Here is a 14844-nt window from a genome sequence, read left to right as displayed (position 1 = left end):
GAACAACCCCGGCTTCTCCCGTCTCTGCACGTAACTGAAGTCTCTCGTGCCTGATACCGACCTGCTCTGCACCCTCTCCACGTGTACAGTTTATTTTTTTTTGTGTGTCTTTCGGATGACGTTGCTGTTTGTGGGAGCTTATATTATTACACTTCAAAGTACTTCATTGGCTGTGAAGCGCTTTGGGTCATCCTGAGGTGGTGAAAGGCGCTATATAAATGCAAGTCCTTTCTCTTGTCATAGGGTTTCTGGAGGTGTTGAACAAAGTGATGCAAAAGCCAGTAGGAAAGGACCTGTCCAAATTCACCCTGATGAAGCTGAAACACACCTCAGCGGTTGGAGCCGCCAGTCTTGGTGCCAGACATGTGGGATACCATTTACCGATGCAGTACGCGCACCATGTGGACATCTTCTACACATCATCTACACTCACTGCTTCGCGCTGTAAAGAAACTTCCATTGACGAGTGATTGGCTTTGGCCAACGTGTTCGTGGACCTGGGACTAGGAGAGAAATTGATCTGGACTTTCAACCGGCCTTGTTTGAATTGCCATATTTCGTTTACGTTTTTTCTTGGTCAGGGAACGTAATCAGTTGAATCGAGTCCTAATCTCTTGTAGCCACTTCCTGACCAAAAGCACATTATTTCCATCTGATAATACCAAGCAATCTCATCGAGGGAGATGTCTGTACACTGACTGGTGTCTCTCAGTCCCCCCCTCCCTCAGGAAGATATCTGTACACTGACTGGTGTCTCTCAGTCCCCCCCTCCCTCAGGGAGATATCTGTACACTGACTGCTGTCTCTCAGTCCCCCTCTCGGGGAGAGATCTGTACACTGACTGGTGTATATCAGTCACTCTCCCTCAGGGAGATATCTGTACACTGACTGATGTCTCTCACTCCCTCTCCCTCAGGGAGATATCTGTACACTGACTGGTGTCTCTCAGTCCCCCTCTCTCAGGGAGAGATCTGTATACTGACTGGTGTCTCTCAGTCCCCCTCTCTCAGGGAGAGATCTGTACACTGACTGGTGTCTCTCAGTCCCCCTCTCGCAGGAAGATATCTGTACACTGACTGCAATCTCTCAGTCCCTCTCCCTCAGGGAGATATCTGTATGCTGACTGCTGTCTCTCAGTCCCCCTCTCAGGAAGGTATCTGTACATTGACTGGTGTCTCTCAGTCCCCTTATCAGGGAGAGATCTGTACACTGACTGCTATCTTTCAGTCCCTCTCTCCCTCAGGGAGATATCTGTACACTGACTGGTGTCTCTCAGTCCCCTCTCCCTCAGGAAGAGATCTGTACACTGATTGGTGTATCTCAGTCCCTCTCCCTCAGGGATATCTGTACACTGATGTAAGGGGAGCTTGGGGTGTGGGTTCGAATCCACACTCCCCTGGGGTTCTGTACGTGCGATTTATGAGGATGGGTGAGTAACGAGGCACCAGACACAGTGGGTAAGAGTACAAAATGGCTAATGTTGTTTATTTAGAATAGTAAACACCAAGATAGTGGGCATAGGAAGAGGTCATAAAATAGCAGTAATGGCACAATCTCACTCAACAACACAATCTCGCAACAGGGAAGGGGAAAATAAGAGGTTAAAATATTCCACTCACACACAACCACACCTCCCACTTCCACGGTTCTTACCAATTCCTGTCCCAAATTGAGTCTGTGAGGGGGTTTTGGCTATACTCACAATCCTATCAACTCCGGGGTTCTGGGGGCACTTATTTCAGCTCGGGGTCCCTCTGGGGTGGATTTTACGTTGTTGGTCGGTTCGGTTTTCCTCCTCGCTGTTGCGTCGGTTTCTTCTCTCTGCCTTTCGGTTGGGTCCTAAGCAAAAAGCTGCTGGAGTTAAGCACACCTTCCCCAGAGCGAGGGCCCTGTGAAAAGCTGACTCAACTCCCAAAAGCTGACTCCAACCTCCAACCTCGGGTTGGTTTCCTTACTCAGCTCAGCTGTGGGAAGTCACTGCCACTGCCTGCTGGTTTTCAGTCTCGGTGGCTTCATGTGTGGGACTGCTGCTTCTTCCTCTGGTGGAGCGAGAGCGGGAGGGAGAGAGAGCTCTCTCTAGATACAAGCTGCAAGCTGCAAGCTCTGCAACTTCCAAAACCTCCCCCACCTTCCAAAACCTCCAACCTCTCCAGCTGCCTCCACACCCTGCTTTTACCCGCCCGCCGGTGGTTCTGAAGGTCCTATAACCAATTTAGTTCTGGCCTTTTCGCGCTCAAACTCAGTTGGTGGTCCATTGTGTAAGTTTGGGCGGGGAGATAGCTTTGAATATTTAATCAGAAGATGTCCCAGGTACAGGGAGGTGTGAGGACAGGGGTATTTTCAGTGCACGCTGGTGCCTCAACGTCTGCTGGTCCATTGTCCACTGTCCATATTAATTAGGTAGCTGATGGTCCACATTCATTAGGGGTGAGTCATAATTTCAAACTGGGCCGGGTAATCCCCATTGGTTGAGGATTTCCCCGCTTCAGGCCCGATTCGACCCCTGATTGGCCAGCCAGAATGCACTTTTCCCCCATTGGCCAGTGCCTCTGTCTCGCTTGTGAGCCAGACTCCACGATGTCTGTATCCGCTCACATGTTTCCCAGCCTGCCTGGTCTGAGGATTTTACTTGGCCAAAAATGTTCATTTAAAATGTATAGGACGATTCCATGGTAGTTTTCTTGTCCTTCGGGTGTTCCAATAAAGTGCGGCCATGGATTTTCGAACCTTACACTCCCCCATTAAAACACTCTGTCTCAGGGTGTTTTCAAAATGTGAAGCAAACCTTTTCCCTCTCACAGAGCCAATCTTCCCCAAATCTTACCTAAACCCACGATAAAACATTAAAATACACCAAAGGTATTCATACATTTGGAATCAATACAATACTGAAAATGTAAAAATGCTTCTCAACCAATACCCTTCACCAAAATCATAATAGTTACATAGTATCACACCTCATAGTATTACAGATAGGGAGGGACGGACCTTTTACAAGGTACAGACTTTTCTTTACAGTGCAATACATTCGGCTCGTACAATCAGTCCCGTCATACTGCATAGACTTTGTTGGTCCTCCCTTTTCGTTTGGCCTTTGACTCGGCCTCACGCATAGCTTTCTCAATTTTTAAACGACGGCCCTTTCTCCTAGGCTGGCAGCGGATCGCCAGCAAATCGGCTACGATGATCAGCTGTGCCACTACCAGGGCGTGAGAGAGGATGCGGTCCCAGGCCGGGACCTCTACGTCCAACCCCCCAGTCAGCTATCTGGGCTCCCAATTTTACTGTTTGTCGGGTGAAATACTGTTTCTGGGATTTTTGTGCTGCTTTGAACATATCTGTCAGGTGCTCTGGTAAAAATGGAATGTGGTATCCGAAATGTGCTACATAATTGTCCATGCTATTAATCATTGATGCCCCGGTGTTGAAACCGGTAAAAACATCATTCCAGATCCCTCTTCTGTGTCTTTTCGGTTTGACGTTGTCTTTGGGTTGTAGACGGTACAGCAAAGTCTTATTCAAGTAGCCAAAATCGAGCTCGTAGAATGTCCTGAACATTTCTCGAAGGAGTGCCTGGTAGAGGCATTCTGTCTCTTTTGGGCACCACTCAGGTAGGTGAACCTCGGTAAGGTTTAGGATGACGGAGGCCACGGCGTAGTGGACCCCCTGGTATAGCAGCTTGTCCGTGGGAACCAAAATCAAACCGTTCTGTGATCCCAGGGTGGTGGTAGGGCATCTGTCCGTGTCAGTTGGTTCGGTCGGGGCTGTGGGCAGGGGCTGTCTGGGGTGTGCACTTAACTCGGTGGCGTGGATGGAGCTGGGGTGGATTACTATGCATGCGACCATGCCCCAGTCCCATCCCCTCCCCTTCATCCCGCCACTGTCGGGAGAACGCAATGGAGATGCCTGCCGGGCATATCTTCTCTGCTCCCCACATGCAAACATACACTCCCAACTCCGCTTCCCACCATTTATCCCAACACACACTCACTCCCCCCCGGGTGCCCGTGATGGTCCGGTAGGTGCTGTTGTCCAGTCTCTCCCAATCTGCTGTCGGGTTTCCCCCTGACCTTGCTCAGCTTCCTGAGCCATCACCACCTTCCCACCGGGATGTGCCCCTTACAGGTCAGGCCAACCCTCTTCCCAACCACTACCCTAACCCGGGATGCGGTCACCTCAATGCTGGGGCAGGAGACTGATGCTTCCCCATACGTGACCCCGGGGTGGCTGGAGTCTCTAGTGGAATTGGACCCCAACCACCCTGGCCACCTTCCCCTGTGGGTATATATTGCGGTCCCCTCTACCCCTGGTGTCCCTTCTCCTGTGGTGACAGTCGGTGCCTGCCCCCCTGAGCATCCAAAAATAATGGCTTCTTCAGTCTCTCCCCGGTAGTCGATGCACATTCTGATGTAGGTGCACAAGAGCAGGATTTTCCTCATCTCTGGTTCCTCTTCTGAAACACAAAACCTCATTTGGTTCAAAAACCCTGAGCCCCCTGGCTCATCCCTCCCCCATTTTCCATTCTGTCTACACCTCACAGTACCCCTGCACGGGTTTAAACTGTGTGTGCCTATCGGTCTGACTGCAAACCAATTTTACTGTGGAAGTCAAGGGGTTTTAACTAATAAACACTTGAAACAACAAACAAACCTTACACAAAAGAGGAAGTGAGAGAAAAAAATGAAGTCCAGGCTCCCTATCCTATTGGCTCAAAAGCCTCACTGTTATACTCCCTATATTGAAGAGGCCGTCTGAGCCCCACTACACTAGAGAGAACTTTATATATATCTGTACACACCTACTGCTCTCCTTTTTAACCTGCTTGTGCTAATCCCTGGGACGCTCCTTGGTTTTCCTTTTATGCGGGGGAATGTAGGGGAGAGACCACCTCTCCTTTGGCCTCCGCGGCCCCTCTGTCTCCCCGCCAAGGTGTCCCCCGAGCTTTGGGTGGTGCCTACTGGGCTGGCACAGCTCCTCACCCCCTCCAGGGATGGCTCACTGCCCTTGGGAGCAACGAAAATTCCCCCGGCAGGCTCCTCACTGCTGGGGGCTTTGGGTTGTACAAGGGTTCCACCCGAAACCACTCGCAGCTGATACTCTCACAGCGTTTCCTCTGTTCTTCTAGGGACCACTCATTACTGGAACCCGCCACCACTATCTCGCTAGACTAGCCCCGACAGGCTCCTCACTGTCGGCGGCCCCTGTGTCCGGTACAACCCCTTCCCTGTCAGGAGACCTTGGCTGTGGGGTAACGTCCAGTGACTGGCTGCCTGCCCTGCGCGGTCCTTTCCCCCTAGTACCTCTCGGGGAAAGTAAAACAGGCTGCTCGGGACGGTGGCACCCTTGGCTGCGGAGTCTGAGCGGATCTCCTAACGGGTGGAGGTGAGTCCTCGTCCCATATGTAAGGTGGGAATCCCCCTTCCTGTGGGTCCCAAATCTGTGGGTAGTTTGTACCTGTGAAGCAACTTGCTGCTCCTTGTGGTGGGATCTGTGGGGCTGCAGTGGTGGGCTGGGGACCTGGGCTTCCCATCGGGATTATCCCTCCGGGCTGCTCTTTCCACGAGGTTTTGCCTTGTTGGGGTTAAACAGTTTACATTGGTTAATGTGAAACCATTTTACCCGGCGGGACATCTTGACAGCGTATACTATGGGGCTTGCCTTGTCGACAATGCTGTAAGGCCCCATGTATCGTGGCTCAAAGACTCCCACCCTGGCAAAGTTGCGGACCATGACCTGGTTCCCCACCTGCCACTTGTGGTGTTTGCTCGGTTCCAGCAGCAATCGGTTGGTCTGATGCTGCTTCCCCATGTTAGTGGCCGCCTGCCAGTCAATCTGCTTGAGGTGCTCCAATAAACTCTTGGTAAAGCGGTCCCTATTCACCTCGATTACCTGAGCTTCTGTCAGGACCAGGGCAAGTACATGGGTGGGGGTTCGCATGGCTCTTCCAGTCATGAGCTCGTATGGGGAATACCCCGTGCTTTTCGACTGGCTGGCCCGGATCCCCATCAAAACCAGGGGCAACCTCTCCACCCACCTCTGCGGGAGTCTCCTTCCTGAGTTTTTCTTTCAAGGTCCTATTCAAACGCTCCACTAGCCCCGAGGACTGGGGGTTGTAGGCGACGTGCCACTTCCCCTCAATCCCCAGCACCTTAAGGGTTGCCTGCATGACCTGTCCCGTGAAGTGGCTCCCCCGGTCGGACTCCATGTACAGTGGAAGTCCCCACCTGGAGAACACCTCTCTAACCAATATCCTGGCGGTCCTCGCTGATGTGGCAGTTCGGCAAGGGAAGGCTTCAACCCACTTTGTGAAAGTATCCACCAAAACCAGGCAGTACCGGTACCCTCCCTTAGCCACAGGTAGGGGCCCTATGTAATCGACTTGTATCGATTGCCATGGTCCCTCTACCCTCCTTGCGTGTCCTAGAGACACCTTTCTTTTCTGGGGATCTGGATTATTGGTTGCACAGACAAGACAGTTTGCGCAAAATTCACGAGTGTCTTCCCGGAGCTGGGGCCACCACCCGACCTGTACCACCCGTTGCCAGGTGACCTCCGGTCCGTGGTGTCCAGCTCCAGGGCCTGCGTGGGCCAGCTGAAGGAACTCCCTCTGGTGCTGCTGGGGCACTATCCACTGCTCTCCTTTAAACAACATCTCTCTAACATGGATGCTTGTGCTCCCGTACGGTCCTTCGACCTTTTCTCCCGCAGTCAGCTTGTCCATGACAGACTTGAGGATGGGATCTTGCGCCTGTACCCGCTGAAGGTCCGGGGCCAAAGCCACCCCTACGCTCCCTTGTGTCCCCTGTCCGCCCCGGATAGCTGCTACGGGGCCTGCCTCGAGCGGGTTCCACTTGGTTCCCGTTTGGGCTCCCTCTTTGGCCAGCTGATCTGCCTTTTGGTTCCCTGCAGCCCTGGGCTCATGTTTGTAATGGGCCTTTACTTTGTGAATGCAAATGTCTGCCCCGGTCCCTACTGCCTGCATGATGTGCTGCAGTAGGGGTTTTATGGCCAGGGGCTTACCGTCTGCAGATGTATACCTGCGACGGGACAAGGTGGATAGGTACTCCGTGCAGGCATTGCAGGTGAACATACTATCTGAACAGAAGGTATAGGGCCTTGGGGATTCGTCGGGGTGGGTGACTACATACATGACTGCCGACAGTTCAGCATGCTGGGCACTCATGGTGTTTGGGAGCTTCATGGTCCTGGCAATGCCTGCCTGGGGATCATAAACCCCGCACCCTGTGAGCCTTTCCCCCGCCATCACTGTGCTGGACCCGTCAACATAGATCTCCCGGCCGTGGGGATGGATCCCCGCCCGGAGCCCTATGTCCACGTCTCAGACTCCCTCAACGGAGCAACGGTGGGCTTTCCCGGGGTACAGCATGTTGGCTGCCAGTCGGGGCTCACACATCCCTTTTACTCTCAAATCCATCTGTGAGAGCAGGAGGGTCCAGCGAGCAATGCCTACGCTGCTCACTGTCCCATCCTTAATTCTCCCATCCAGCAGCATCTGAGTGGGGGTGTGATGAGTGAGGAGGGTGATTGGGGACACTCCTGTAAACACCTGCGAACGCTTCACAGCCCAGTGGGTGGCCAGCAGATGCCTTTCACAGTTTGAGTAACCCCTCTCAACCTCAGTGAGGACCCTGGAGGAGTAGACCACCGGCCTCAGCTGACTGTGCTGCTGTTGAATCAGCACAGCACTTAAGCTATCCCCCGCTGGCTGCTACCTCCAGGAAAAATTCCTCGCCCTCATCTACCGCTCCCAGGGCCGGAGATTTCTGCAGGTCTCCCTTGAGGCGGGTAAACGCTGCATCACAGTCCTCATTCCACTCCCACTCCACGCCTTTGAGCAGGAGCCGGAGTTGGGGGGCTGCAATGGCTACGTAATCCTCAGTGAAGTCCCTGCAGTAACCGGTCAGACCAGAAACGACCTCACCCCTGTAACTCCTGAACTGCCCTCCTCTTAGCCTCATCAATGGCTCTCTCCCCTGCCCGCACAGTCAGCCCCAGGAATTTTACGTCTGTCTGGCCGATCTGTGCTTTCTTAGGGTTTACTTAAAAACCCTCCTCGTGCAGCAGTCCCAACAGCTCTGCAAGCAGGGGACCGTGCTCTTCCTCCGAATCGGAGAATAGCAGCAGGTCGTCCACATACTGGACTAGCTTTCAGGCAGTTGGCCATACACTGATGAAAAATGCTCGGGCTGTTGTGGAAGCCCTGGGGAAGACAGTTCCAGGTATACTGCTGTCCTTTGAATGTAAAGGTGAATTTGTACTGGTCCTCCCATCGCAGCGGGATGGACCAGAGCCCACTCGAGATGTGCAGCACCGTAAAGACGGCTGCGGACGCAGGGATGGCTGCCACTGTGGGCGCACAGGCAGGGATATTTTTACTGAGGACACGGTAGTCCACTGTGGTCTCCAAGAATTGTCCGTTTTCCAAACCGGCCAAAGTGGAGAGTTCACATGTGTGGCTATTGGTCTCAACACTCATTGTCTGACTAGAGAGCCCAATGCGACCTCTAGGTCTGCCTCAGCCTCCCTGGGAAAATTATACTGCTTCTGGGGCTTAGACATGGGGTCCCCATCTACTCTGACCTCGGCCCCATTTACCCGTCCACAGTCGTGCTTATGCCTGGCAAATGCCGCCAGGTTGGCCCGCACAAAAGCCTGATAGATCATCGGGTTGCCATCTACCAGAGCGTCGAGGTCATATCTCTCCTTCGGCTTTACAGTGCAGAGGGAACCCTTCCCCTGCTTCCCCTGGATGGCTGCTGTACCTTCCCCCTCCCCGGTGTCAGCTGTGCCCCACAGACAGTGGTTCCTCAGGTCGACCAGAATTTTCTGGCCGCTGAGGAAATCTGCCCCTAGGATGCCTTTACCCACTCCCTCCCATGGCAGAAGGACACACTTCCACATGGTGTGGAGGGTGCCTCTGTGTATCTGCAGTGGTTTGGAGAAGAAGCCCTCGCGTTCTTCTCCAGTGGAGCTGGTTCGGCAGTAGGGGATCCCACTGGATGGGGTGAGGTGGTCGGGTCGTCTACATGAACCAGGGTGCACGAGGCCCCTGTGTCCAGCAGATACTCCCCCCGGACCCCCTCAAACCCCCATCATGACACGTGGTCTGTCCCACGCATCATAGGTGACCGGGCAGAGGTACACGGGTTCTTCGGGGTCTAGTCATTGGGGGTGTTGGTCTGGGCCTGAGGGACTTCTCCCCCGGTCAGGGCTGCGACCTTCCCAGTCTGGGTAAAGAGTGCCTGCAGAGCCACGAGGAGACCCTCGAGTGGGGCGGCAGGGCTGGGCACAGCTGGTTTGGGAGGGCTTGTGGCCGCGGGGACTGGGGCTGAGGTTGGGGCCTCTGAACCTTACTTTTCCTGCCTCGGAGCCCGGCATTCCCTCCTCATGTGCCCTGTCTTCCCGCATCCGTAGCAAACCACCTTTCTGCCTGCCTGCCAATTCCCCACTTGCCTCCACTCTCTCTTATCAGAGCCGGGGCAGATCTCACACACCTTCCCCTTGGTGGGTTTCTCCCCTCCGATTCTGCCATTGCAAAAAGAGAGGGTCAGCTGCCTCAGCACCGTCCCCTCTGTGGCTTGGGGGTCTCTGAAATCGAACCACAGGTTGGCCTGGGAGCGTAACTCCAGTAGGCTGTTTGCCACCAGTGCACGCAGCCAGCGACCACGTCGGTGTGCATCCAGCTGGGTTCAGTCCAAATTCTCCCCACTGGCTTCCTCATACACTGGCCTCAGTCAATCAACGAACGCCTGGGGGGTCTCCCCGGGTCTCTGGACAGTGGCCTGTACCCGGTCGAACGGACAGCCATCGTTCAACCCCATGGCCTCCAGGTTATCCTCCTGGAGAGCGGCCACTGTTCGCTGACCCCTCTTGCTCTCAGCAGAGAGAGCTTGACACAGGGCTGGGTCCAGTGAGAGCAGGAGCAGTTTGCTCCGTTCGGCCTCATCGCAGTCATTTATGTCTCCTCCCTGCTCTACTTCCATAAAGTGGACAGAGGGGTCTCCTTTTCGGGTAAGTTTATTCACATGGGCCACCATCTGCTGCAGCTGGGTCGCACTGTGGGGAAGCACGTATTGGTTCTGTAGGGGACCCTCAGCCTGACCCACTGCGGGTGGTCCGAATCTACTCTGCCTGATGGGGCACATTGGGGCTGGTCCCGGAGGTTTAGATTCCAGCATTTCACCCTGCCTCTCCTCCGGGATCCCCAATGGGGCTGTGGGAGAGGGCCTGTAGGATTCTTCCTCCCTATCCTCCTCCCCACAGCCTGTTTCACTATGCTCCCCCTTCCGCACCTCGGCTTTTGCCTCAGCTAGGGCCAGAGCTTTGGTGTCGGGCCGGGTGGGGATTCGAGTCTCGGGCACTTCCAGAGCTTTTGCTCCGGCTAGAACAAGTGCTGCTTTGGCTTCAGCCAGAGCCAGGGTGAGCCGATGAAAGGAACGATGATCCGCCTCTGCCCTGCTGTGGCACGCCTGAAACGCAGCCTGTAGCTGGAGACTCTTACCCTCTCCCAACCTTCCCTGGTTCTGAGCCTGGACAAATTCCTCCTGCAGTCCCCTGACGTGACCTTTTCCCTCAGTTGCCTGGGACTGAAGGTACTCCCTCTCTCGTTCCTGCCTCTCCCACTTTAAATCATGATCCAGCTTTTCCCTTTCTTTGCTGGGTAAAGTGCCTGCAGAGCCGCGAGGCTGGGTCACACTGATAGGAATAGTGCAATCAAGCAGACGCAGCATGGATTCATGAAGGGGAAATCATGTTTAACTAATTTACTGGAATTCTTTGAGGATATAACGAGCATGGTGGATAGAGGTGTACCGATGGATGTGGTGTATTTAGATTTCCAAAAGGCATTCGATAAGCTGCCACACAAAAGGTTACTGCAGAAGATAAAGGTACGCAGAGTCAGTGGAAATGTATTAGCATGGATCGAGAATTGGCTGGCTAACAGAAAGCAGAGAGTCGGGATAAATGAGTCCTTTTCGGGTTGGAAATCGGTGGTTAGTGGTGTGCCACAGGGATCGGTGCTGGGACCACAACTGTTTACAATATACATAGATGACCTGGAAGAGGGGACAGAGTGTAGTGTAACAAAATTTGCAGATGACACAAAGATTAGTGGGAAAGCGGGTTGTGTAGAGGACACAGAGAGGCTGCAAAGAGATTTAGATAGGTTAAGCGAATGGGCTAAGGTTTGGCAGATGGAATACAATGTCGGAAAATGTGAGGTCATCCACCTTGGAAAAGAAAACAGTAAAAGGGAATATTATTTGAATGGGGAGAAATTACAACATGCTGTGGTGCAGAGGGACCTGGGGGTCCTTGTGCATGAATCCCAAAAAGTTAGTTTGCAGGTGCAGCAGGTAATCAGGAAGGCGAATGAAATGTTGGCTTTCATTGCGAAAGGGATGGAGTACAAAAGCAGGGAGGTCCTGCTGCAACTGTACAGGGTATTGGTGAGGCCGCACCTGGAGTACTGCGTGCAGATTTGGTCACCTTACTTAAGGAAGGATATACTAGCTTTGGAGGGGGTACAGAGACGATTCACTCGGCTGATTCCGGAGATGAGGGGGTTACCTTATGATGATAGATTGAGTAGACTGGGTCTTTACTCGTTGGAGTTCAGAAGGATGAGGGGTGATCTTATAGAAACATTTAAAATAATGAAAGGGATAGACAAGATAGAGGCAGAGAGGTTGTTTCCACTGGTCGGGGAGACTAGAACTAGGGGGCACAGCCTCAAAATACAGGGGAGCCAATTTAAAACCAAGTTGAGAAGGAATTTCTTCTCCCAGAGGGTTTTGAATCTGTGGAATTCTCTGTCCAGGGAAGCAGTTGAGGCTAGCTCATTGAATGTATTCAAGTCACAGATAGATAGATTTTTAACCAATAAGGGAATTAAGGGTTATGGGTTGCGGGCGGGTAAGTGGAGCTGAGTCCACAGCCAGATCAGCCATGATCTTGTTGAGTGGCGGAGCAGACTCCTGTTCCTAATTCTTAAGTTCTTATGTCTTTACTAGCTCCTCTCTCTGCTCAGCTAACTCTGCAGGACGTCTACCTGCCTGTCCAAGACCTGTATTTGCTTCCGAAAGCACATCAGCCACACTGCCTTTTCCACTGATCTTTTATGATCTTTACTCTGGGTCCACCTGGCTGCCCGTCCTCAGGCCGTTCAGCCCTCAGCAGCACCTACACCCACTTCCTTGAGCAGTTTATCCTTGCTGTTGCATATCTAGCAATCCTACCCTCCATTTTATACTCCTCTCCATCAAGACTGACTGTCTCTTCACCCTCACTCAACGCACGTCCCTTCGTGGTCGCCATTGTAAGGGGAGCTTGGGGTGTGGGTTCGAATCCACACTCCCCTGGGGTTCTGTACTTGCAATTTATGAGGATGGGTGTGTAATGAGGCACCAGACACAGTGAGTAAGAGTACAAAATGTTGTTAAGAGGCTAATGTTGTTTATTTAGAATAGTAAACACCAAGATAGAGGGCATAGGAAGAGGTCATAAAATAGCAGTAATGGCAGAAGCTCACTCAACAACATGAAAAATCTCGCAACAAGGAAGGGGAAAATAAGAGGTTAAAATATTCCACTCACACACAACCCCACCTCCCACTTCCACCCTTCTTATCAATTCCTGTCCTAAATTGAGTCTGTGAGGGGGTTTTGGCTATCCTCACAATCCTATCAACTCCGGGGTTCTGGGGGCACTTATTTCAGCTCGGGGTCCCTCTGGGGTGGGTTTTACGTTGTTGGTCGGTTCGGTTTTCCTCCGCGATGTTGCGACGGTTTCTTCTCTTTGCCTTTCGGTTGGGTCCTAAGCAAAAAGCTGCTGGAGTTAAGCACACCTTCCCCAGAGTGAGGGCCCTGTGAAAAACTGACTCAACTCCCAAAAGCTGACTCCAACCTCCAACCTCTGGTTGGTTTCCTTGCTCAGCTCAGCTGTGGGAAAGTCACTGCCACTGCCTGCTGGTTTTCAGTCTTGGTGGCTTCATCTGTGGGACTGCTGCTTCTTCCTCTGGTGGAGCGAGAGCGGGAGGGAGAGAGAGCTCTCTCTAGATACAAGCTGCAAGCTCCAAGCTCTGCAACTTCCAAAACCTCCCCCACCTTCCAAAACCTCCAACCTCTCCAGCTGCCTCCACACCCTGCTGCTTCTACCCCCCCCCCCCCCCCCCCCGCCGGTGGTTCTGAAGGTCCTATAACCAATTTAGTTCTGGCCTTTTCGCGCTCAAACTCAGTTGGTGGTCCATTGTGTAAGTTTGGGCGGGGAGATAGCTTTGAATATTTAATCAGAAGATGTCACAGGTACAGGGAGGTGTGAGGACAGGGGTATTGTTTCAGTGCACGCTGGTGCCTCAACGTCTGCTGGTCCATTGTCCACTGTCCATATTAATTAGGTAGCTGATGGTCCACATTCATTAGGGGTGAGTCATATTTTCAAACTGGAACGGGTAGTCCCCATTGGTTGAGGATTTCCCCGCTTCAGGCCCGACTCGACCCCTGATTGGTCTGCCAGAATGCACTTTTCCCCCATTGGCCAGTGCCTCTGTCTCGCTTGTGAGCCAGACTCCACGATGTCTGTATCCGCCCACACATTTCCCAGCCTGCCTGGTCTGAGGATTTTACTTGGCCAAAAATGTTCATTTAAAATGTATAGGACGATTCCATGGTAGTTTTTTTGTCCTTCGGGTGTTCCAATAAAGTACTGCTGTGGATTTTCGAACCTTACACTGACTGGTGTCTCTCAGTTCCTCTCCCTCAGGGAGAGATCTGTACACTGACTGGTGTCTCTCAGTCCCTCTCATCCTCAGGGAGATATCTGTACACTGACTGGTGTCTCTCAGTCCCTCTCATCCTCAGGGAGATATCTGTACACTGACTGGTGTGCCTCAGTCCCTCTCATCCTCAGGGAGATATCTGTACACTGACTGGTGTCTCTCAGTCCCTCTCATCCTCAGGGAGATTTCTGTACACTGGTGTATCTCAGTCCCTCTCCCTCAGGGAGAGATCTGTACACTGACTGGTGTATCTCAGGCCCTCTCCCTCAGGGAGAGATCTGTACACTGACTGGTGTATCTCAGTCCCTCTCCCTCAGGGAGAGATCTGTACACTGACTGGTGCGCCTCAGTCCCTCTCACCCTCCGGAAGATATCTGTACACTGACTGGTGTCTCTCAGTCCCTCTCATCCTCAGGGAGATTTCTGTACACTGGTGTATCTCAGTCCCTCTCCCTCAGGGAGAGATCTGTACACTGACTGGTGTATCTCAGGCCCTCTCCCTCAGGGAGAGATCTGTACACTGACTGGTGTATCTCAGGCCCTCTCCCTCAGGGAGAGATCTGTACACTGACTGGTGTATCTCAGTCCCTCTCCCTCAGGGAGAGATCTGTACACTGACTGGTGCGCCTCAGTCCCTCTCACCCTCCGGAAGATATCTGTACACTGACTGGTGTATCTCAGGCTTTCTCCCTCAGGGATATCTGTACACTGACTGGTGTGCCTCACTCCCTCTCACCCTCAGGGAGATATCGGTACACTGACTGGTGTATCTCAGGCCTTCTCCCTCAGGGATATCTGTACACTGACTGGTGCTTCTCAATCGCTCTCCCTCAGGGAGAGATCTGTACACTGACTGGTGTATCTCAGGCCCTCTCCCTCAGGGAAATATCTGTACAGACTGGTGTGCCTCAGTCCCTCTCATCCTCAGGGAGATATCTGTACACTGACTGGTGTCCCTCACTCCCTCTCTCTCAGGGAGATATTTGTACACTGTATCTCAGTCCCTCTCAAGGAAGTCCTGCTCCAATTGTACCATCATCATAGGC

General features: G+C 52.8%; 1 protein-coding gene across 3 annotated transcripts in view; it reads left to right on the top strand.

Moving 5' to 3' along the window:
- Positions 1-3450, top strand: part of nagk (N-acetylglucosamine kinase) — a 43717-nt gene extending 40267 nt beyond the window's left edge. For all 3 annotated transcript variants that reach the window (XM_070866768.1, XM_070866769.1, XM_070866765.1), the window contains one exon: positions 244-3450. In XM_070866768.1, the coding sequence (XP_070722869.1) occupies positions 244-470 (227 nt within the window). In that variant the 3' untranslated portion in view covers positions 471-3450. The remainder of the gene's footprint in view (positions 1-243) is intronic.
- The last annotated feature ends 11394 nt before the right edge of the window (positions 3451-14844 follow it).

Source organism: Pristiophorus japonicus, chromosome 2 (genome assembly GCF_044704955.1).
Source record: "Pristiophorus japonicus isolate sPriJap1 chromosome 2, sPriJap1.hap1, whole genome shotgun sequence".
NCBI lineage: Eukaryota > Metazoa > Chordata > Chondrichthyes > Pristiophoridae > Pristiophorus > Pristiophorus japonicus.
This window is presented reverse-complemented; position numbering and strand designations above follow the sequence as displayed.